The 24,764-nt window shown below is 36.3% G+C and overlaps 3 protein-coding genes across 7 annotated transcripts; 1 reads left to right on the top strand and 2 right to left on the bottom strand.

Moving 5' to 3' along the window:
* Positions 1-328: 328 nt before the first annotated feature.
* LOC142545852 (uncharacterized) lies at positions 329-12,125 on the bottom strand. Of its 4 annotated transcripts, none has more exons than XM_075653256.1 (20): positions 10,504-12,119; positions 8,312-8,397; positions 8,001-8,085; positions 7,708-7,883; positions 7,549-7,632; positions 6,934-7,305; positions 6,413-6,473; positions 5,187-5,277; positions 4,922-5,028; positions 4,603-4,851; positions 4,247-4,494; positions 3,941-4,168; positions 3,622-3,843; positions 3,466-3,519; positions 3,318-3,383; positions 3,084-3,224; positions 2,954-3,007; positions 1,545-1,604; positions 1,073-1,468; positions 329-991 (listed from the first exon to the last, which is right to left on the bottom strand). In XM_075653256.1, exons 1-20 carry the CDS (start codon positions 11,891-11,893, stop codon positions 824-826), a joined length of 4,338 nt encoding a protein of 1,445 aa, XP_075509371.1. In that variant the 5' UTR covers positions 11,894-12,119; the 3' UTR covers positions 329-823. The 4 variants fall into 4 exon arrangements, 3 of the variants coding, with proteins under 3 accessions (XP_075509371.1, XP_075509372.1, XP_075509373.1); XM_075653257.1 differs by having other exon boundaries at positions 4,603-4,842; XM_075653258.1 differs by having other exon boundaries at positions 8,312-8,387; positions 10,504-10,643.
* Positions 12,126-14,123: 1,998 nt separating this feature from the next.
* Positions 14,124-16,430, top strand: LOC142545851 (uncharacterized). Of its 2 annotated transcripts, none has more exons than XM_075653254.1 (3): positions 14,124-14,266; positions 15,852-16,028; positions 16,155-16,430. In XM_075653254.1, the coding sequence occupies exons 2-3, from the start codon at positions 15,858-15,860 to the stop codon at positions 16,224-16,226; spliced, it is 243 nt and encodes an 80-aa protein (XP_075509369.1). In that variant the 5' UTR covers positions 14,124-14,266; positions 15,852-15,857; the 3' UTR covers positions 16,227-16,430. The 2 variants fall into 2 exon arrangements, with proteins under 2 accessions (XP_075509369.1, XP_075509368.1); XM_075653253.1 differs by lacking the exon at positions 14,124-14,266 and adding an exon at positions 14,293-15,708.
* A 3,912-nt stretch (positions 16,431-20,342) lies between these two features.
* Positions 20,343-24,449, bottom strand: LOC142545850 (vacuolar protein sorting-associated protein 9A-like). The gene is given in 6 exon segments (XM_075653252.1): positions 20,343-21,243; positions 21,245-21,286; positions 21,560-21,739; positions 22,636-22,806; positions 23,103-23,250; positions 24,228-24,449. Coding segments are annotated over 6 exon segments (1,407 nt in total). The 5' UTR covers positions 24,338-24,449; the 3' UTR covers positions 20,343-20,487.
* Between the last annotated feature and the right edge of the window lie 315 nt (positions 24,450-24,764).

Genomic DNA, 24,764 nt, shown 5'->3' with positions numbered 1-24,764 from the left:
TGAGCCTGCCTTTGCAAAACTAGTACTTCAATCGTCAAAAACCAAAAACATTACAATGTAGAACCATATCAGCTAAAATGGTAAGGAGAGGAAGAAAAGAGCAGGCAAAATAAAGTAAAGAAGGATCTACCTCGATGGGAGCCCGATTCAATAAATATCAAAGCAGCAACTATAAACATCGTGAAGCTTGCCAGTGTAAGAGAACACCAAACGGCTACTCAAATCTATTAAAATATACGCATACAAAACTTGAACCTACTTCTCCTTGCAATATGAAAACCAGAAACCGTCCAGAGAAGGGATGCAGAGCATCTATAAGAAACAAGTCAAAGACGGATCACTCTAATTTTGCCACAAAAGTATCAATTACATTATTCTGCTGCCAGGTAATTGCATTTAATGTAGAATTGAATATATACACTAAGTTTTACAAAGTCAATAAAAGGTGCTCCTTTGAATGGCTTTATACAATTACAAGAAGCAGAAACTCATTGCCCTTTCTAACATGGAGAAAGAAACTACAACTAATCATTAAAAAAGGTTATGAAAACTAGAAAACAAATAACATGACTTAACCAATTGAGTTGCTTGAGATACATGAAATGGGAAGAAACCCCTTTCCACTGTACAGTATGCTTTGATAACACATATACAACAATAATGTCCAACTTCCTGAACCGACTGCAAGCTCAGTCCATTTCAGCACTAAATCAGCCACTAATGGAACGAAAAAAAATTTTTGATGTGCCAAGGCAGCTATTGTTCTGCATTAGGACTTTGCTGACACCTGCAAGGCGCCTCAGATCCAAAATGATGAAAGAATCTACACATTATGTTCCACAGGTTCACCTGAAGATGCGTCTGGAACAGTTTCCTTGTCCTTAGAAAGGCACTGAACCGGAACATAAACAAATCCTTTTGGTAGCCGCTGATTCTTCATAGATGCTTGGTCTGAGGTCATTACAAGCTCTTTTTCGAAAGTTTCAGTATGCTGCATAAAAACGGTAGATAAATAACAGTATAATAAAACAAATTAATCTGAATCACCATCAACAACCATAATGACATTTACTTTATTATATTTAGAATGATTTTCCACATCATCTGAAGGATTCCGAGGCACAACGGAATGTCTCTGTGGAATTTGCTTCCCAGAAACTGAAACCCTCTCCATAGATTTTGGCAAATGAAAGTTTTGGGATGCAGAACCGTAGGCTGGTCTTTGGTTGTCCATAGAGATGGAAATTTTAATCCGCCTTTTACCTGCAACTGTGCTATCAACCGTAGTGTCGTCTGATCTTTGTACTATTTCGCTGCCTGATTTGTAGCCATCAGTGTAGCCTTGGATTGAGGTTGTAGCTGATTCCGAACTAATTGCAGGCTGATAAAAAGGGTGACGAGCCAAAGCAGATAGAACAGAGTCTCGACTTGAAGCAAGAATATGATGTGAGCAAGTAACCAATTCGCGCTGAAAAGTAAAAAAAAATGGAAGAAAATATTAGTACTCCACAGGTATGGTTGCGAGAAGCACATGCAGAGCTTACCTTATATTTCTCCCTTTTGATAATTCTTTCACATAGAAGACGCAATCTTTCCAGTTCAACCTGACAAATGCAAACATGTATAAAAAATAAGACCCATGCAAGTCATAAAAACGTCAAAGATAACTTGAATATAAAAAATTTGATTCAATCCAATCAGTGTTCTAAATGACGGTCGAAGGCCACCTGCACCGCCTAGGCGGTAGGCGGCCCTCGGCCGCACCGCCTACGCATGAGGCGGTCATTTTAGGCGGTCCAAGCTATACGGTGGTGAGCAGACGGTCGAGGGCGGTGGGCAGGCAGGCCAGACGGCGAGCAAGCGATCCAAATGAGGCAATCAACATTTTTAAGTTGTAGTCAACAAATTTTAAAAACCTAGTCTGAGTCAACTAATTTTAAAATTCAAAATCCTAGTTATTTAAATCACACCCCACTTTTTTGTTTAACTTTTGGTTCTCACTCCTTTTCACTATCAACCATTAATACCATCACACAGATTGTCGTTCGCCGCTGCCAGCAGCAAGAAGCTTTAGGTTAGGCATTGTATATTTATTATTTAACATGTTTTTTTAAATATTTCAGATTTTGTGATTTCAAATATCAAATTTGTTTTTTCTTATTATTATTGATTTATTGTTGAAGATTAATGGTGAAAGATTATAAACAACCGGAGTTGGAATTCAAGCCGAAGTATTATTTGAGAATATGGGGTGTTGTATAATAAAGAGAAAAGGAATTGGATAGCATGCAAGTTGTGTAAGAGGCTTATTAAAGGAGTTAATAGGATGAAACATCATATTGCGGTTATTGTAGAACAAGTTGAAGCATGTCTTAAAGCATCCGATGAAGAGTTTATATGATTATTTGCACATTATCTAGATCATATTATATTGTATGAATCTTCTTTATATTTAAACATTATTTAATTATACATCTTACATAAAAATTGATGATTATTTGAGATTGTATTGCATGATTATTTATAAAAAAATTTACTTAAAAAAATCAACTGCCGAGGCGGTAGACCGCCCCGTCACCGCCTCCGCCTCCCGCCATTTACAACATTGAATCCAACAAATTCTCTTCAACTTTAAAAAAATGCAGTACACTAAATAGAACAGGATTGGCTAAAACCAAATAGGCGCACAGTTCTATCAAATATCATCCTCACCTCACATTAAAGGTTCAGTTACGATCAATTATGTCCATTAAATCTAGTTATAAACAAGGAAGAAATTTGTGGGATTATAAATGCAAATAGCATGAGTTAAAATGTCACAGATAACCACTCGTTATGTTACCGTTTGTTCTATCCAATGGCCCAACTAAAAAAAATACAAATTTTCAGTTTGAATGAGACAAAAAAAAGGAGCAGATACAACACCAAGAAAATGGAAGCCATGGTCACTTACCCGAATTTGCTTAAGGCTCTTAAGCTCTTCAACACCATAACTTTGAGTGTCAGCCTGGACCAAAAAACATCAAAATTAAGTTTTAAAAAAATAATCATGGCATCTAAGTTTGACTCAAGAAATCAATAACCTTGGCTCTCTGCTCTGAACCATGCTTTTCACAGTATGCCTTGTGCTGCAACTTTCCCCCAATAGTCTGCACGATCATGTGGAATCCAGCACTTCTAGCACAAGTAGGATGAAACGTGCTCTGGCAGTGACCATAACTACACTGTACAGAAGTTTCAAAAAAACGAATAATGACCTTGACAGAAAATCAAGGTTATGAAGATGTGTGAAAATCAGATTTCTTATATATCTTCACCTTAAGGCAGACACCCTGTTTTCGACAGCAAACGATGCAAGAATAAACTCCCTTGCAGACAGTTTCCTGAAAGAATAATGACATTAAATCTCACACAGGCAGTCAAGGAGCCAAAGAAGAAATTAACCAAAACTCAAAATGCACTTACCATTCGCTGGATAGGATTGACTTGTCCTCTTCTGTAAGTTGTTTCCAACACCCACTACATTGATAACAAATGACAATGTACGAACTATGAGGAGAATGCAAAATAGAACCAAATAAGTAAAATATTTTTTTCCACGGGAAAAAAAGAAATAATTACTTCAGCACATAAGGCATGTACCCATTGACCATCTACTGACTTCCTAAAAGCACCAGCAGTACCACCACATAAAACACATTCTGCGATCAAGTAAGGCTTCTCTAAAGAGTATGTGGTCAGAGCTCCAGGACCTTGAGAAGAAAATAATTCTTCACATAATTCACAATGCCATGGCCCCGTTGAGCTTTCGATGCTACAATAGCAATCCAAGTGTACAGTAACCTATGAGCCAAAGAAAGGTGATTATATGATAATGCTATTTGGAAATTTAAATAAGAACGCCATTAACAACAACAAAAATACAGAACTGCGAAAATACCTTGCATCTGGAACAAACTAAAATTGGGTTCAAAATTGTCTCAGAACGTCCACATATATCACAGGTTCTAGGAAGTTCTTTTGAAATATCTGAAGCAAAATTGAAAGTATCACATGTATCTGGAGAGGTTCTGGCAACAGCAGACACAGAAAGAGTCTCTTTCACCCGAGGATTCAACTGAGAGTAAACCCCAGGCCTTAAGTCAAAGGCATTCATTTTCAAAAGTTCCTGAATACAAAAATAGAAGTAAATGTTATATACTGAAATACAAAAGTTGCAAGTAAAAAATTTAAGCTGAAGGATAACCTCCTGGTCTGCTGATTCTTCGAGCGTGTCTTTCCTAAATGATGATATTCTAGATGAAGCAGCAGCTGCAGCAGTTGCAGCAGCCAATATAGCCTGAGCTTCCCTATGCCGACGCTCTTTCCTGCCCTGCTTTTTTGTTTCCCTAAGCTCGTGATTATATCGGCAAACTAACACAGCATCCCATTTTTTATTTCCTACGTCGTCAAGCTCCTGCGGAAGACTCCTAACAACCTTCATCATCACATCATCTGGCCACATAGAACAGCAGGGAAATAAATTAAGTTACATCCAGCATGTAACAAAAAAAGTCACAAATCTCCAAATAAAAATGCAAGAAAATATGATAGAGCAGATACCACTTAGGCGGTTTTTTGTAACAGCGTTGCAAAGGAGCCTTTGCTGATAATAAATAAGTTCTCCTTCCACTTCGTCTTCAGGAGACAATTTCAGCATGCTAAGATTTCTCGCCTTGATCAATTGGTCAAGACTTTCTCCGTCAGATTCAGATAGCCTGTCACCAGAAGTTGCACGCAAGCTATGATTATGACAACAGTGGCCTGAACTAGAAGATGCTTCGTACTGTGAAACTTCTCGGTCTGTAAAATCTGTCAAATTTAGTAAGAACCCACCTGGCCCCAAGGATAAATACAGGAAAAACAGAAAAAAAAATCTTACCTGAAGACTCGTAATCCACAGTCTTCTCAAGCATGCCATTCTTTGTCTGTAACAGTTTGCTGTAGATAATTGGATGCACATATGAACTGGCCATAAATTCCCCATTTCTACAGAAAAAAAATAAATTATGTCTAAGTCTATCAAATTAATCTTGAAGAACTGAAAAATAATCGGAGAAAAAAACTTAAGGCCCTAAGACCTACACCTAATTACACAATAGTCATAGTACAATACAAAATGGATCCTTCAACGGTTCAAGGCTTACGTCAACAAGAGCGAATCATTAGTAATCTGTTCTGATTTTTTAGTCTCCCGAGCTAGACCATGACACTGGGATAGATCTCTCGACATCTTATCTGTCATAGCAAATAATCAAGGTATGTAAGAAGTAGGGAAAAAAATGACAGTGGGGGAGAGAGTTCTCAACAAACAGAACTCGCTGAGAAAATCATGATATATTAATATACCAGTTCCAACAAAGCAGAAACATAAGTTCGACAGCATAAATCTACTGTGAGAAACAAGACTCAATCGTTTAGCTATGAAACAAACCATAAAAATAGCAGGAAAGAACAAGAATAAACTCCTATGCTTATCTGTTTTATTCTGGTAATTTATTCTTAGAGGCTCCTAGGTAAAAAACAGTTACATAAGCTTCTTAACGAAACAGTAATTATGAACAATAATATAAAATACCTTGATACATTGTAACTGCAGACAATTCAAAAACATCTAGGTACCATTTATTCACCATTTTGAGGGGAAAAAAAATTAAAAACACATTTGTGACTGAATCTCAAATTAAAGCAGGAGGAAAAAAGAACAAATTGTTATCTTGTTCCAAAGAAAAGTAGCAAGTGCATTAAACATACAACAGAAAAGAAAATTCCTTGTGAAGAGCTTAGAGCAAAATAGTAATTGATTTACATTCTCTTTCTCTGACTTTTTTTTAAAGGACTCTTTCTCTGAATAAAGACTCCATAACATGAAACTGTATTATTTGAAAAAAAAATCTGATTTGACAGAGACAGCACAACTTCCAAGGGTTTTCATTTGCTCAAGGATACAATTCTTGCTTAGGTAAGTTTCATAAGCTGTATAAGACTGAAAAAAACCGACAAAGGAAACAAGAGGTAAGCAATGACTGAATCTTCAACTCCAGGCCACCATAAAACAGAATCCGGAAGTTGGTGAAGGTATATACGCTATTTCAATAATGCTTGTGTCTGTTTACCTGTGCTTGTTTTCATAGTTCATCTTTAATATTATTGATACTTCACAGACTCACTGAAACCATGTACTGCTATTACTTCTGAGACAATACAGTAACCTTATTAAGAAAGTACGAAAATGAAATGCAGCAAAGAAGTAGGTTTCATCAGAAAAAATTCCAAATCAGCACCACATTCAACAGCTGTTTATATTTAAATGTGTAACATTAACCCCCAATTTTCAAAAAATAATCACCACACAGAGGATCAGGTAGCACACCTCCAATTTTTAAGGGATCGCTCAATAAATTATCTTCATGCAGCACAGGATAAATCACCACCTGCGTTACAGAAAGCACATGATGAAACTTCTAAAGGTACAAAATCACACTGGTAAAAACATGAACAGACTTATTGAAATTAGCACAATGACATCCTTCATCACATTGGATGCAGTATAAACCTTGACAAAACTCAGACTTCTGACAAAAAATCAGAGACAATTGAAAAGAATCACATTTTCCACGGCACTAAAAAGTAATGAAAGGAAACCAAGAAGGTCATCAAATGTCTAACAGGATCTCTTGTATGCCAAAATGGGATTCTTAAACAGATAGGTTAATTATCGTCAATTTTGAATTTTTTTAGAGACACTTCCAAGTAGCAACCACGAAAAAAATATAAAGCCAAAAGTAACACACACAACATAAAACCTTGGTTAAGAAAGGCAATGTAGAAGCTCACCAAAACTATCACCAAAAGTTGAAACCTTTAATAACACACAAAGGCTATCAACAATACCTCGGTTACACCAGGTAAAAACTCCCGAGGTGGATCATTTAAATCCTCTCCACCATGAACACACGTATCAACATCTTGCTCAGTGGTTAGATCAACTTTCTCCTTACAGGGGCCTGATTTTTCATCTCCCGAAATCCTTAAGTTTCCTTTTGTTCTTCTCCGGGGAGGAACAGATTTAACAGAAACTGCATCAGAAATATCAGATTTCTCAACAGAAACAGAATTAGCACCTTCAGCTACATCTGCCACAGTATTGGGTCCGACTACTGGTTTGATCTTCACTTTCAAAGTTTTCTGTAAGCTAGCAATATGAGCATGGTCTTTTAACCATTTAACTATTTTGCATTGTAACTCAGGAGCCATGTGATTATCCTGCTCAAAGAAAAACAAGATGAGAAAATCCAGACAAGCAAAGCAAGAAAGAGCAAATGATACAGATTTAAAAAAAGTAAAGGCAAATGGAATTAAAGAAACATCAACTAATCACCGAGAAAGATAATTTCCTATCAACATTGTCAAATCATCCCTTGGATTTATAATATTCAGCTTTCAATTGAATCAAATCACTCACCAAAAGAAATATAAAAAGGAAAAATAAGAAAGTGTGAACATTACAGTTAAAATTGAGTTCAATGAACCCGGTGCAACACCAATCTCTGAGGCCACATCTTTTGCATCAACTTTCCGCATATCAATCAACTGCATAAACATGTGATTGGCTTATTAAAAAAACAAACAAGAATTACTTTACTGTCCTGCATTATTTTACAATACCTTCTTCAGTATCAAAGTGAAATTGAGAGCACCATGTGCATTAACACCTTCAATGTCATTCCTATCTACCGCCTCCATATAAACATGACGGGGTCCAGAACTTGGTCCATTAGTATTATCTAATAAAGCCACTTTATCCATCAAAATGTCATCCAGCTTACTAAGATCCATGTCAGCTGTTTCAGTGTCAACAGAAAATTTATCACCATTTGTTTGGGTAATTTTTAACTTGTGAGATTCATTTACTGTTGACACCATCTGTCGTTGCTCACTAACATGAGAAACAGAATCACCTGCAGAAGAAATATCTTCAGCATTCTGACTGCTACTATCATGCTGAACTTCTGAATGTTTAGAACAATATGCACGCAATTCCACCTAAAAGACATTGGAAAACCAGAAGACATGAACAAAGGGAGAGGAAAAGACGGAACATTGCAAATATTAAGAGGTCTATAAATGAGCTAGGTTTAGCAACCAAAATATGAGCTGTTTTCAAACCAATACTAGACAACCACAAAACAATTAGGACTGATAGTCCCATATAAGTTACAGTTTTACACATAAAAGCAACAAAAGAATTAAAAAAAAGAATAGTACACACCTCGTCACATCCAAGTTTTCCCCATATCTCCATTCTATATGTAGCCTCCCTGGCACAGATCGGATGGAATGAGGTTCTACAAGCTCCTAACAAACACCAAGTGAATAATTCATCAGTAACAAGCAGACTGACAAATTAATGAGAAGCAATTAAATGAATAAGTATCTATGATCACAGAAGAAGCTTAAATTCTTTCTTTTTTAGCTTCCATTAACTCTTAAACAAGGAAGGGGCGCATATGACTTCAACAACCCAGTATAAACTTGCAATGAACATGGATTCACTACATAACACGATATAATATCAAACCAACCACCGAATCCATCAAGTAACTAACTTCCATCCAGTAGAATGTCATCCAGGAAGTAGATCAGCCATACAAATTGTACAACTCCTTCAAAGAACAATTTTTAAAAACCTAGATTTGACAAAATCCAAGAGTCACATTTGAAATTTGATTGAGATGGAGGAGGTTCAATGGGTTCTTCGAAGACTAAAGATCTCCACAACAAGTACAAGCAATGTATATACAAAAATTGAAAGGAAGAAAAAACCTTAAACCACACAAACTATCCATAATCTACATTTGAGTAAATTCTATAAATATGAAAAAGAAAGGCTTATGCTACAGATATGTAAATATAATATCCCACTTCTGCAATTAATCTGTAAAAAAATATTTCATCAATACAAGTAATTACTCGTTTCATGCTTTAAGTAGACCTAATGTTCTAGATCAAATCAATTGTCTGTCAGCCAACATGGTCCAGAACTTCAGGTTCCAGAAATTTTAAATAGACAAAGTAAAAGGTGTATCTATTCAAATTAATGAACGCAACAAACCAAATGATGATCAGTGTCATGAAAGACATACAGTGAAAGATATCCAGCATTAAAATTAGACCGTCCGACTTCTTTCACAACAGAGTTAGATAACCTTTATCACCCATTTACTTTGGTATTCCATTAGAAGAGGTTTACAATTTGATTTTACTTTTACAGATTCCGTAATTAAGCATAATATCAATATATGGCGATCATCTTTGTCATGTCCTACCTAACAAATCTAAACTGATAAAAACTGCATCCACAAGCTTCAAACACAAATAAATTATCGAAGATTGCAAAGCTTTTCAGTGAGACCATGATGCACCGAACATCTAAATTTAATTCCCTTCCTATATGTGAATTTTTTTTCGAAAGACACTGCTAGGATTTTTTATACTCTTAAACAATTAAAAACAGAATTATCTCCAGAAACAAACTATCCATATAGTCTAAATTTAATTTCCTTCCTATAGGTAAATCTTTTTTCGGAAGACACTGCTATAAATTTTTATACTCTTGAACAATTAAAAACAGAATTATCTCCAGAAAAAAACTATCCATATAGATTATGCCAGCTTCTGGGAACTTAAAATTCCAAGATTTTTATTTAGCCAAATAACAGAGAAAGGGTCTGTGTACACCGTACACCCATTCATATGGAGAAAGAGGTAGATTATTTAAAGGATCTTAAATGGAAACAGTTTTCATTGAAACAGCTACACACAGACAATATCCACAGCATGACTACAACCGATGTACCAAATCCTTTTAGTTTTAAATATGTTGGAATTTTCCTTGACGGCCAACAGACTACTGCCAGATGTAATGTAAATTTTATTTGCAACCCACCATTTACTGAAAATATTATCATAAGTTTTAAAAACTGTGGGCCAGCTATTCGACGAGCGAGCAAAGGACCCAAGATGGCCAAACTTTTGGCATCAAAAGCTATTATCACGGACAACATAAAGTCATTCGCAGTGCCAGTAAGAAATAAGTATTCAAAATTACTGTAATGTCTACCCATTTACCCCAAAAGAAGCATGTGCTACTCATAGGAAAGGTAAGTAATTCAAGTAGAGGAAAAATATCAATTTTGAAAAATTAAAGGCAGTCACTATTTTATTAATTCTTTCTACGCAATCTCAGTACAAAAAATTGAAACGGAAAGTGGCAGAGCTTTCTCTATCAGATCAAGTCATGAGCTAATCACATCAAACAAAAATCAAATGATAAAATACGGAGCAGTCCAATTATCCAATAAGTGAACGCACCAAGAAGCCATAGCACAACCACACAATTTTGCTGTCCTGCCATCCAACGAGAAATGGAGGGTTGTAACATAAGAAAAGAGTAAAGCATACCGTTACTGCACCAGACACAGGCACCACATTTAACCTTGCACAAAGTGCAAACCGGCTTCCTTCTGGTATTCTTTAATTTATCTAAATTCATGATTGGTTCCATTGATCTAGTGTTCTCCAAATAGACCTCAGGCATCCACTGACAGCAAAACAAATGAGCAAACTCTACCTCAGAGCCCTCATCCTCACTCTCAAAACCTGCCTTGCGCACAGGCTTCAGGGCACCACCTTGTTTTGGACAAAGCAAGCATGGCCTCTCCGCAGTCAAACCCACAGTATCCTTACATTTACACCACGAACACAGCCAAGAACTATTGACATCTTCTTGAGCTCCATAACACCTCTGGTGTACCACCATCCCACAAGAACTACATTTGATTAAGCAATTCAAGGGGTCGCCACTTTCACCATAACTACAATAATGACAGATAGAATCTAACCCTGCAACTGGACGTGCCACAAGGAGCTTCTCCAAACCTGCATCTCTCCCTAGCAGTTTCCTTTTCTTAGAAGGCCGCTCTGATGCCAAATAAGTTTTATTCCTTGATCCTAAAAGCCATTCTACACCACTAAACGAAGAAAGTTTTTTCTCATCATTTTCTCTCATTTCTCCATGATTTTCTTCTTTAATTAGTTTATTTCCATTTTCTCCCTCGTCACCATCCACATCCATGGAGTCTTGCTCAATCTCTTCTTTCACCAACATCTCCTTAACCATCCCATTCCTATTCAATTCATTCCCATTAGCTATATTCAATTCATCAATCTCACGTGACCGCAAAAGCAATCCATTTAATGCATCATATCGTCGACGAACACTATCATCATTATCCAAACATGGAATCAAAAAACAATTTTTGCTGCCAGAAAACCCAACTGAGACCTCTTCCAGCCCTTCGATATCCTCAATCTTCAATTCTCGAAAGTAATCATCAGTCTCAGTCCAAAGAACGCCTGCGCGTGGCTGCTTAGGGGCCGAGGACTTCTTCTCTGTGCCAGCATGTGGCTTCTTGTGCCTTTTGCGACCATCGGAATGCCTACTCAGCAAATGTAACAATTCATTGGGTAAATCATTGGAGCCAGAAACCGTAGCTGTAGATGTCTGTGACTCCTCTGAGAGGAAGGGAGGACGAAAGGATAGTGCTTTACGAGCTTGAGTGTAGAAATCAAGCTCAATGGTAGATGTATGGGGCAGTTTCGTAATATTTGGAAAAATCGGGGGCGTTTCCTTAATTGCAGAATTGGAATTAGGGCACTCGTTATGATTGTAATTAATATCAATCTTTGTCTCGGTGGTGCCCCTACCACCGGACATCGGTTTTCTACGCCACTGGCGTCTACCTCCGCCTCCGCCGGTCATTTCGCCTATCGCCGCTTCCGACCGCCGCATAAATCCATTTTTCTCTAACCCAAACCTAAAAATTTCCCTAAATCCTCGACAAGACTAACCTAATTCGATTCGCCTACTGCAGATTCAGTTAGAGAAAAGGGGTGTCGCGAAGAAGATTATCACGTGGGTGTGCTTTTGGTTGGAGGATGCGGCTAGGGTTAGGGTTTCTTTTCAATTTTGGGGGTAAATTTTTGGGTCTGTTTTTTGTTTAAATTTAGTGGGAGGGTCAGTTTCGCTTTTATGGATCCGTTTTTGGGTACGTATTCGGGTTTTTTGTGAGTGACATGGACAGAGTCGCGTTTGCCGAATAGCGCTTTCTTTCCAGATTTTGAAAACGCTGATTCGTTCGGATTGGTAAACGGGGACTTTTAAGCTCGTAGGGAAGTTTCCAACCCACTGCACCACTGCCCCAGGCCGATAGAGAGGGGAGAAGTTGCTCGTGTACCCGCAGAATGTGACGTGCTATTGTGTTATTGGCTAGCTCTTTCACACGTGGATTTGCGCAGTCTGATACTGCGAGCTTTGGAGTTTGCCGCGGTGTGATGTTTACCCTGAGGCCCCCGTTGGCTCCGAAATAACATGGCGGCCCTTTGAAATTACATTTTTGTATTTCTGTACTATTATTATTAAATAATTCATCAATACTTTTTTCAAAGTTCCATCTCAAATTTTAAAAAAATACATACTAACATAATTTACAGGACTAATATATTAGTTCGAAATTTACTAAAAACACATCAAAAAATAACAAATGTGTATCCATCGTCATAAAAAAAATATTTAAATAAATTAAATTTGAAATTTTTTTTAAAAAAAACTATCAAATATATTCTTCAATAACAAATGTTCGTTGCCTTACAAACAAAACTCAAACATCCTATATTTGATTTATAAAAAAAAACAACAACTAACGCAAAAAACCATTTAAAATAATACAAAAAACAAATTATCATCTAAAATATAATTATTTTAGATGAATATTAATAGTACACAAAGGACCTGTTTGGTGTAGGTGGTGAAGGTGGATAATAAAATAATAGATTTGAAATGATATCACGTGGAGATGAATTTTAAATTCGTCACATTGAATAAAAAATAACTATTTTGGATTTGAAAGCTTTTGTCAAGTGAATTTATCCAAAACAAATAAATTGATTTGTTATTATGGATTTAAAACACCAGTAAAATTTTGTTGATAGCTTTCGTCAATGATACTTCATCGATTATTAATTACAAAGTAAAATATAGTAATTAACTTTGATATAGAATTAACGAAATAAAATATCATTTCAAACTTCATATATTTTAAAAAACGGATTTCACTTCTATTTTTAAGTGATGTTTTATTTTATAATATGTATTTGACGGAATTATAAGCCACGAAATAAAATTGAACTTTCTAGGGTATAAGTAAATAAGTTAAAACGGTTAAAAAATAATAATAAGTTGAAACGGTTAAAAATGTTTTCCTTCATTATTTATTCTTAATATTTTTTATTTTAAATTCACTACAAGAAAAACTCTCGATCTTCATTTTGCTCAATACTTAACCAACCAATTTTCTCGTTGTCGATGCTTCGCCACCGTCGGAAACGGCACGTCGACACCCACATTCAAAATTAGGAGGTCTTATGCTTTTTATTTTGATATCAAATCGGTGATAAACTTAGTTACATCGCACCTTGACGTCTTGTTCGTGCACGTCGTGCATCCTTGCATTGAAAATCTTCATTCCGTGTTGTTTGTAGTGCGATCCAGCCTTATGACGTGCTGTTCAATTTATTTCAGGAGGTGAATGTAAGGAATTTAGTGGGAAAAGAATTGACGAATATGTTTTATATCCATATTAAAACTTGGGATAATAATATAAAATTTCAAGGTCTATATAATTTTTTTTTGTATATTGTGAGTTTTAAATATTAAAACTTTTGTTTCCCTAATAAAAATTTTAGTTGTTGACGTACCCAAAAAAATTGTATTTGAGTTTTCTAAGGTAAATCAAAATATTATTACACAAGGAAAGATATTTGAGGGCAAATTTTTCTAATTATGAATTAATTAGGTAAATAGGAGAACACTTTTGGACATACGCAAAATGTGCGAAAAATTGAACAAATATTTAAAAAATTGCTCTTTTAAGGAGAAAGTAAAACTAATTTTGTTTCACAACACAAATAACCAATATAGTCTCGCGGGCCCAAAATTTTCAGACCAGAAATCTCCAAAGGATGCAGCCTGGCCCAAAATTAGACGACCCAAGATACCCCAAACGATGCCCCGGGGTCAAGTGTGGGATGCTCAAGGCGCCGTTCACCAGCATACCTTCTCTCTCGCCGACCATTTAGGTCGATCTCCATTTTCAGGCTAAAAAAGGTGAGAATTTGCAACCATTTCCTCGTTTCAAGATTACTATGGAAAAATTCCATGATGCTCAATCTACAATGATATTCTGATTTCTGCTTTTTAATCTTCTGCCGTTCCGATGTTTCGAACTTTTGAGTTCGATAATGATTCGAGCCAAATTCGGTTTAAACTTAATACTTCACTCTCCAAGTACACGAACCCTGATTTTTAGAATTCATTTCGCCTCTCTCGTTGGCTCCTCAACCTCGCGTCTGAATTGACTCATATAATCGTAAGTTTAGTTGCTAGTTCTGATGCAACGGGAGTCAATCTCACGCAGTTCTCGGTTCATTTGCTCTCTTGGAGAACCTTCTCACCCCCCCCCCCCCCCCCCTCTTTCGCCGCCTAAATCTCGTTCACAAAACCCATCTGCACTCTGCTATTTTTAATGGCTCTGGTGTGTTAACCAATTGTGCGACAGAAATGGTTGCCTGAAACTGGCAGCAACTTTCTGGGTTTTCAATATTAGCAAAGGCAAATCAGAATTTCCAGTTTTCTGATATGAGTTTGAAGATGATTACTTTACTTCAATTATGTTATAATCAGCAAACGATTATAGTTTCAGTTAATTTTTTCTCTAATTTTGTAAGTTTGATTGCTTTTTCTTCTTTTTTTTTCTGAACTGCGGCAAGTAAACAGGGCATTGCCACCACGCACTCCGGCAACAAGCCTAAATGCTGTTGGTCTTTTTTTCAGTGTCTGTTATTGTTATTTTGTGTTGTTTCATAGCTTTAGTTCAAACATGCTCAAATTAAAGTTTGAATAACTCAAACCGAACTCGAATTTGAGCAATTCCGAGCTATAGTTCGATTATGCTCGAATGATTTGAACCACTCTAATCGAACTCGAATTTCATTTTGAACCGAACTTGAACCAAAATTACTTATAATCGAATTCAAGTAACTTACATATTTTTCGAGCTCTCACTCACATATCAATATTTTTATACTATCCGACTTGATTCGGTTCGTTTGCACTTTTAGTTTGGTGTAATCACAATACAAGATAAACGTACAAGTTGGGTTTTTTTTAAAATCAATCTTCTTCTGACTGATTGCAACTCTGTTAGATGATTTGGAGGGCCAAACCTGGTACGAAGTTGAACCTTGATTTTGAGGTCATGGATTGTTATTCTCTTATGTAAACAGTTATACATATAGGCAATCTATCACCACCACCCTCAGCTTGTCTATTCATTATGCTTTTTGTCATCATTGTTACCTAGTTTGCCAAAATCGTAAAACCGATGGTTCTTTTTCCTTGCATAATAAAACATATTTAAGTCCACTAATGGTGCAAACCTTTGGCTTCATTTGATTGTGATGGCGACATCGGTGCATGGGTACACCTTTGTCTGGCTGAGATGTACCACAGTTATAGTAGAAGATTGGAAATGGTCTACTTTGGGTTGGGTAAAGCACAATTATTACTTGATCATGAGATGAAAATGTGCACCGTTTCCCATATCATATATTTAGTGCAGTTAATATCTATGTGGTTTTTTCATAACACAGCTTGTGTTCAATTCTTTTTGTGACTTTTTGGCATTGATTAGGGAATAATGGGCCGCAAAGCTGGTACATTGTATATTAACCCAAAGAAGTTCGGCAATCTTCAAAAACCTTGCATGAGAGATATGGTTTCATTTCTTAATTGTTTGGCTCTAAGCCAAGGAAACGATGAAAAATGTACTCGGCAGAAGTCACTTTTGAGTGCCTGCATGGATGCTCAGGTATGACACCGGGTCGCTTGTGCCCCTTGGCAATTTCCTAAAGAATTTGGTTTTGTTCTCCAGTAATTATCTTCTTGTCAGATCATCTTATCATTTTGTTATTCCTTGTCTGTTCCCTTTCTGCAGACTGCTAATAAAAGAAAGCCGTGGGGTAGCATAAACTATCATTTGCAGAGGCTTAACAGAGGAAGAAAGTAGGAACTGGACTCTAGTATTGCCTTATTGATTATGATACTGCATCACATCAGCTGGCATCTTCTGTGTTGAAAACAAAGGCCGATACTGTTTACATTTTTTTTATGCGAGCTCATTGAAATCTCGCTAAAGAATATTCCGCTTCTTCGCATTTTCGGGCTGTTTTTGTTTAAATCCAGTAAATGAACGTAATTTCAGAGTTTTTTGCAAGCGTTTGGAATGTTTATGTAGGAAGCTGGAGAGAATAAGTTCGGGAAATCTGATACAATGATCAGATATGCAATGAACTAATTTGTTATTCCGTTAAACCTAACATCTGCATTTACTGATTTCCCCGCCTCCATGGGAATGAGCACATTGAAGTTTTCAAGCGATACCAGTCGAGATTGATGCGAAACATTTGGGCTCCGTTTGGTACGTGTGATAGGATAAGTAAATGATTAATAATTAGAGTTATTAAAAAAATGAGATATATGGATTAATAGTATGGTGGGATAAATAACATGGTGTTTGGTATGATTTTAAAATGATGGATTAATTTTGTAAATTATATTATAATGACAAAAATGTCCTAAATGTTAATTAAATATATATTCTTAAAATAATTAGATAGATAATTAAATATTTATAATTATAATTTATATTTATTAAAATTAATTTAAATATATTTATTAGAAATAAATTTGTAAATATATATTTACTTTATAATTAAAATAACAATAATATTTTGATGTTAACGTTAAATAAAGTTTTACTAATAATTATAATATTATTGTTTTTTTTTTTAAATAATTATAAATATTCTTAAAATAATTTGATAGATAATTAAATATTTATAATTATAATTTACGTTTATTAAATTTAAATCATTAAAAAAATTAGAATTGAAAAAATATTTATTTTCATAAAAAAAATTAATTAATAAGATTACAAATATATAAAAATTTAATTTAAGATAGATTTGCATTACAATTTATTTTCTTTAAAATGATTGAAAATAATAAAAATAGATGAAATTAATTTATAAAAAAATATAATAAAAATTTAAATATTTTATTAATTATTAAATTTTCACTAATTTTAATTTTCATATTATATTGAAAAAACAATTCAAGGGTATTATGGTCAATATACAATCTTATCATGATCATTATTCAAAAAATATTAATTATCACACCCTTTGAGGAGGATATTTAATCACACAAATAAAATGAATAGTGTGGACTTTCAATCATAATCAAGGGTCTGTAGATTAATAAAAACCGAACCAAACGCGAATGGCTACCAAACATAGCCTTGGAGTTATTCGTTTATTTTTCTAATTCTGTTGAATATTCATAGAAAAGGAGATATGTTTTCCAGTCTATACTGTATGATGGCCAACAGCTGATTGCGAATGAAATTGGAATATTTTTCTATACTTTGTGGATTGTTGGATGGCTTATTTTCAGTATCTCAAACTAATATTTTTCCTTTTTGATTTAAGCATCAGTTTGGTTTCTCAATCCCCTATGAGCTGACTCGATCCCATGACCATGTAATTGTCTACTGTCAATGTTAAAATTACTTTTCTTGTCTTAAACCAAAAAATAAAAAAAAAAATCACTTTGTTTGGATTCGAATATGTAATGATAACTGGTTTGAAGTTGTATGCAACTGACTTTGGGTGATGCAGGTTCTTCCACCGATGTTTGACCTTTGTGGTGATTGTTGACTTAGATTGACAAACGGCAAAACATCGGCAAGAAAATGGTTTTCTGGTGGAAGTTTTTGCACAGGATATGTGTAAGGTCTATGTGATACACAAGGCAATATTAAAACGTAATTTCTTGAGATATTGTACATCCGTGCATCCATCACGGCGATGTGACATGGGATCGAGTCCTATAGGTCATGGGATCGAGTCCTGGGGAGGCGAAAGAAACCCCTTGGTAGGGAGAGGGAGATCCTATGAGTAACCCGTACGACGCCTATGGAAAGCCCGTGAGGAAAAAGGCCCCTTTGAGGGAGCCCAAGATCGGGATAGCCTTGGGTCGATCAGGGCAGTGGGCCGTATGGACGGTCCACTGGACCTGTAATGGGTCGTTGCAATAAAAGGCGCCTTTTATTGTAACGACAATGGGCTATCCCGATCTTGGGCTCCCTCGGGGGCCTTGTCCCATCTTGGGTTCCCTCTGGGGCCTTCTCCCTCACGGGCTTTCCACATGCACCATTACTCATAGGACTCTCCACACCAGGTTGGTGGAGTGATACCTCCCCAAGTCTCGAACCCATGACCTCCTGGCATAAGTACATAGTTCAAAGAGATTTGGTACCAGTTGGGCTAGTAACGACCATGGGCTATCCCAATCTTTGGCTCCCTCGGGGGCCTTTTCCCGTCTTGGGTTCCCACTGGGGCCTTTGTGGTAACGACCATGGGCTATCCCGATCTTGGGCTCCCTCGGGGGCCTTTTCCCGTCTTGGTTCCCACTGGGCCTTTGTGGTACCAAGTCTCTTTGAACTATGTACTTATGCCAGGAGGTCATGGGTTCGAGACTTGGGGAGGTATCACTCCACCAACCTGGTGTGGAGAGTCCTATGAGTAATGGCGCATGGGAAAGCTAGTGAGGGAAAAAGGCCCAAGTGGGAACCCAAGACGGGAAAAGGCCGCCGAGATACCAAGTCTCTTTGAACTATGTACTTATGCAGGAGGTCATGGGTTCGAGACTTGGGGAGGTAACACTCCACCAATCCTGGTGTGGAGAGTCCTATGAGTCATGGCGCATGTGGAAAGCCCGTGAGGGAAAAGGCCCCAGAGGGTAGCCCAAGATCGGGATAGCCCATGGTCGTTACAATAAAAGGCGCTCCCTCAGGGGCCTTGTCCCGTCTTGGGTTCCCTCTGGGGCCTTTTCCATCACGGGCTTTCCACATGCGTCAATATCAATGTACTTATCCTATAGGTCATGGGAACGAGTCCTGGGGAGGCGAAAGAAACCCCTTGGTAGGACTGGTATCAAGTCTCTTTGAACTATGTACTTATGCCAGGAGGTCATGGGTTCGAGACTTGGGGAGGTATCACTCCACCATCCCGGTGTGGACAGTCCTATGAGTAATGACGAATGTGGAAAGCCCGTGAGGGAAAAGGCCTCAGAGTGAACCCAAGACGGGACAAGGCCCCCGAGGGAGCCCAAGATCGAGATAACCCATGGTCGTTACATGATGTGATATTTTTGTAAAAATCAATGAGCAGCACACAATTATACCAAATTATGTTAGTATAATGTCTCTTGTTTAATATAATAGTGTGTGTGTGTGTGTGTGTATATATAATGTACTTTATTATGATAGTTATTGGGTTATGCATATATACTATTATATTTAACAAGAGAGACCTTATACTAAGAGAATTTGGTATGATAATCTAATAAATATTAGCATGGATGCCTCACGATGTTTGATTGCCATGTCTTTGCATATAAACTTAAGGACAACCACTAATTTTTTGAAATTTAATTCTAATTATGTAGTTTGTCATTTCAAAATATTTGTTCAAAGCGGGAGAAATGAAACCAATGCTCGTAATCAATGTGTAGCGGCATAGCGCATGAAATACATATACAACAGATTATTTAAGTTTTTTTTATAATTATTTCTCGGAGGAGGAAAGAGATTTAAAACAACTAAATAGAGTGAAATATATATATATGTATAATTATATATTCCAAATAAACAAATATTTTGTGTGGCAGGAGACAAATTTTGATTATTCTTTTTCCATATAAAAAAAACACAACCCAAGTTTCCACAGGATTTATATTCCATTTCCACCCCACTATTCTCATACATTGAAAGTATGTATGCACATTAGAATAATTAAAGATGCAGGATACATTATAAATTTATAGTTATATAACAATAATAATAATAATAAGGCTACATAGTTTATAGAGCTAATACTACCTATGTGCAGCTTGCTGTCTGGTTGCCTATCTGGGGACAAGCCCTACTCAAACATACGAAGTAAAACTATACATTTAATAATCACTATTTTTCTTGTGTTAGAAGATTGTCTCCTGCTGCAAAATTCACTCCCTGTTTTTACTTCAGATTTAATGACCCAAAGATATTTTAGGGAGATGATTTACAAATAGAACATACAGTATAAAAGTAATTAAAAGAATGAAAAATACTTGTCTCTATCTTTTTTCACCTTTTTTTTTCACTATGAGTCATACAATAAGCACAGAAATCAGCGCAATATTACACGTGAAAATGTGATCCATAGTCATCTTAGAGAATTTTCATCCCCTTTCTCCCCTTGAGTTTGCAAAGTTTCTTCTTCGGACAAGTTCGGTTCCATATTTTCCAACCCAGAAACCGATCCTTCGCCTAGGTCGTTGACTAAACTAGAAACGTCCTTAAGATCATTGGTTTTTTCTGATTCCTTTGCAATATTGGGAGGTGATGGGGTTGTCACACCCAGTCCTTTGGCAAGGCAGACATACTTCATCACCATTTGCTTGTAATTGTTTAGCAGATCTTCTACATCACTAACCGTTAGATCACCGGCAAGGGCATACAGATATGGGAAATCATGAAAGATTTGGCTTATGTCGTCTTCCTTTGACACCATGGTCGCACCTTTATTTTCCAGGTCTGAGATAGACGGAAATTTATCCAAAGATACCTGGTCTTTCCCAAGAGATTCCTCGATTCTTGATCCAGTTTCAGATGATTGGACCGGTAATTGAGGTTGTGTTGCCGAGAGATGATGTTTCCTAGAATTCGAAGCTGGTCTGGACTCCAGTGGTTCTCCCCTAGGAATGTAACCGAAACTTCGATCTGCTCGAGCATATGAATTGTCTGAGCTCTCTGAAAGGCCAGAAAGAACTGACCGAGCTGATTCCATGTTTGTTTCGTATTCTATTTCATGCATTGAAAGGGATTTTGCATCAAGGTTCATAACGAAAGACTCCACAGAAAGCATGTTTGTGAAGAAGTATGCTGCTTCTGATACCAAGCGAGTTTGCCGCCTAAACCGTTAGTATATATGATAAGTTGGAGTGTAGTTGAGGTGGGTTTGCCTGGTCAGCCACATAAAGTTTTAACAGTCGAGCACTTAGTGGCTTAGTATATTACAGCAACTATAATAATGAAGAATCACCATGATGAGTTCTTAAGGAACACATGTATTCAGTTGAACAATAGCGAAATCACATAATAACAGATCCACCAGAGAGAAGTAAGTTTATATAACATTAACGGCAAACTAGACAGACAGCAGCAGTCAAATTGAATCATAAATGATAAATAGTAGAGAATCTTCCAACGGATGCCAAATCAAACAAACAGAATACCTTTATGGTGACATAAATAAGAACCGGGAGAAATTCATCAGCTCCTGGATGATCTTCATCAGACGCAACAGAGACATTGATCAGTAGGTTGTTGATAACCTTACAACAACGTAAAATGCACAGAAGTTTATCTCTAGGTGCCTTGTACATGTTAATCTTTTGCAGCTCTTTCTGTGCAAGCTGCACAAGTGGCAAAACAAGAGTGAATTACTTTCATGGTATAAGACCTAGTAGAGTAAATGATTTTAGTTCATAGGGTATTGCATAGCAATATATTTTTTTTAGAAAATCAAGGGGATATAAGTCTGTCTCTACTCATCTTCTTTCTCTCATCATGTAACATTTTGTTTAGCATTCCGGATTACAAGTTAACTTCTCCATAAATAACATATAATTTGTCAAGTACAGCGTGCCACACAACCATGCAACAAATTAGAATATTACATACAAAAAACAAGAAATTTTGAATTGCTTTGCTGGCTTATTCATCAATATCTGAAATATAATCATGATTTGTTCCACGCATCTGGCATATATCAGACAACAAATCAAACTAGTAATATTAAGCATGGAACTAACTATTTAAGCTATGACAGATAGGACAAAACGTATATCTGATTAATCCATACAGGACATCCAAAGTCACTGAATTGAAAAGAAAACTGATTAGATAGGAGCTTCCAGCTGTCTTCCACCTATGATTTCCTCAGGAAAAATAATTTTTACAAGCTTAACAAATGGTTATAGACAGGTAAGTTAATGAGCTCTCATATTTTCACAAGTCACTTCCTTAACAAACTTGACTCATCACCTTAGCTAAAAATTTAATTTCATCTCGGAAAGTTCAAGTTTGTTTTTTTAATTCTAAAAACGATCGAAGGCTATGCTTCCCTCTAACAACACCACATTAGAACAATCAATTTCATCTTGGGGATATGATCCGAAACATCAAGAAAAGGCGAGGCCAGCACAACCTCCTATCTGTGGCAATCACATACCAAATGTTTTTACATGGGATTCAGTTACAGAAGAATACAAGGCAAGGTGAAAATCAGTAGGTCCATTCCTGCACTCACCAACCATGATGTTTCATTTTGAAATTTCGGCTTGATATCTAAATGATCAGGTCGAATAAATTGTTGAACCAGAGCCATTTTCTCATGCAGCTGATCATCGGCTTTCACATCTTCTGGAACTGAAGCATATGCACGTGTAAATAACTTTGTCATGACATACTTCTCCAGTCCCTGCAATTGAAAGAGTTTATCAAACCATAAAAAGATAACGACGGATTAAAACGCACTCTTCCCCATTTACTGTAACAGAACGGAACGCAAGACAATCATGCAAGAACACAGAAATTTAAACAAAGTCGAAACCATGAATGCAAAAAGCACATTTTTCTAAAATAAGTTATTATATTCAATCATCTATGTAAAATAAGCAATAGCAAATCACAACAGAAAGGCTGAAAATTAGATAATCATTAGATCGCAAAGGTCGTATATTTGCAAACATAGTAGAAAATGTAAAGGGTACTCACTTCGCCCGCGCTCTCTAACTCTTCTTCTGAAGATCCTGCCCAGAGGGAGTGAGCCCTGAATGCTGCTTCCATATTGCTGAGAAACTCCTGAACAGATGCACTGTCCCTTTCCGCATCTGGCGCATTGTTCAAAAATGACACTATAAAACTGAAAAAAGAAATTTAATTAGATATATCCAGTATTTACATGTGAAAACCAAATATGAAGAACATAATATTCAGCACTCAGCAATATTTGCTTCATTTCATGGCAAGATAATTTTTTTGTGAACTCCAAACTGTTGTGGATATATTGAATGAGAAGCATGCAACAACTTATCAAGACGGTGCGATTTATGGGCACATACTATCAATTAAATCACTTATTAATTCTGAGAGAAATACACATGCACGTGAATGGTTGTTGAGTAAATAGTGTAGACGAAAAAGTGCATTCATATTCATCAGAAGAAAATAAATGTCGTCTGTATAAATGCAAGCTTATATACAAGAGAAAATGAAGCTAAGGAAACAAAAGTTTGTATTACTAACTTTTATGCTAACTAACAGTAATTGGTACTTCTTGCTACATCGTCTTGAAATAATAAGTGGATAAATTTGATTGAACTAAATGTTGAAAAAAAACAGAAAACAAGATAAAGAAGCAGTTTACAACTTGAGTAATAAATCTTTAGCATCGTGTTAACGCTGAAATAAACCTAGCATGAATTTTTATTTTTATATTTTTATAAAAGACACTTAGAAAGCTATGCTAACTTGAGTTAATTTCCCAAAGTTCGTGAAATGTGATTTTTTTTTTCAGCACGAGTCCAGTTATACTAAAAACGGCTCCAGGCATAAGAATCCTTGAGCATGTACAAATAATGAATCATATCGATGCTTAAACGCTTAGATGCCTTTGAATTAAATCCCAAAAATTCATCAAAACATCGTCTGTTCCACATTTATGACTTAATTCGAGTCTAGCCACACAAACAAAGCTCCAGCTAACAAAGATGAACCATGAGCAGCCACAATTCTAAAACAAAAGATTCCTTTAAAGTCCTCGATCTAATCTACCAACAAAGAGTGACACAATATGCGTGCAAGCACACAAATTTCAAAGGTGCGTATGCATCACAATACCTTTTGATGGCTTTTACGAATTCGGCGGCGGAGGGGTGGCGCATGCGCTCCAGGAAGTCGTGCCACGTCAGCGGAGCTGTGGATGATCCGAAAACGTCAGAGTTCTCCATCGGCGATCAGGTGAAAGGTGCTCTCTTTTCGGATTCTGAGCTGGGTTTACATCAACGGAATGGGTCTTGAAGCGGAACATAGAAGTAGTCGATTGGGTTGGGCCCAAAGCTTGTTTGAAAATCGCATAAACCAAACGGGTTTTTTACGGTCCGGTCCTAAAATGGCCCTTTCCTATTCTTTTTTTTATATCGCACCTAATTATTGCAACTTACTGAAATTAGATTTTTTCAATCACGTATTATTAAAAAATATAGTAAAAAATGAATATTTTCTAAATATATTAAAAAAAGAAGAAGATTATGCTTTTATCGCAATCCACCACTTAGATGTTAAAATAATGATTCCGGAAATGTTAATTTTTTATTTCAAGAAATAAATTAATCATGCTATTATTATTAAGAAATTTGAAATAAACTAACATTAAGA

This window comes from Primulina tabacum, chromosome 5 (genome assembly GCF_025594145.1).
Source record: "Primulina tabacum isolate GXHZ01 chromosome 5, ASM2559414v2, whole genome shotgun sequence".
Lineage (NCBI taxonomy): Eukaryota > Viridiplantae > Streptophyta > Magnoliopsida > Lamiales > Gesneriaceae > Primulina > Primulina tabacum.
The sequence above is the reverse complement of the archived record's forward strand: the minus strand, read 5'-3'. Positions and strand labels throughout refer to the sequence as shown.

Bases quoted from the DNA above. Each gene is read 5' to 3' on its own strand.
- LOC142545852 (XM_075653256.1), bottom strand. From the start codon at position 11,893: ATGCGGCGGTCGGAAGCGGCGATAGGCGAAATGACCGGCGGAGGCGGA. The intron at 4,852-4,921 runs GTAAGATTTTTT...TAAATTTGACAG, and splicing joins TGTGGATTACGAGTCTTCAG to ATTTTACAGACCGAGAAGTT. The intron at 4,169-4,246 runs GTTATCCTTCAG...TTTTGTATTCAG, and splicing joins AAGAATCAGCAGACCAGGAG to GAACTTTTGAAAATGAATGC.
- LOC142545851 (XM_075653253.1), top strand. From the start codon at position 15,619: ATGGCGACATCGGTGCATGGGTACACCTTTGTCTGGCTGAGATGTACC. The intron at 15,709-15,851 runs GTAAAGCACAAT...GGCATTGATTAG, and splicing joins AATGGTCTACTTTGGGTTGG to GGAATAATGGGCCGCAAAGC. The intron at 16,029-16,154 runs GTATGACACCGG...CCCTTTCTGCAG, and splicing joins GTGCCTGCATGGATGCTCAG to ACTGCTAATAAAAGAAAGCC.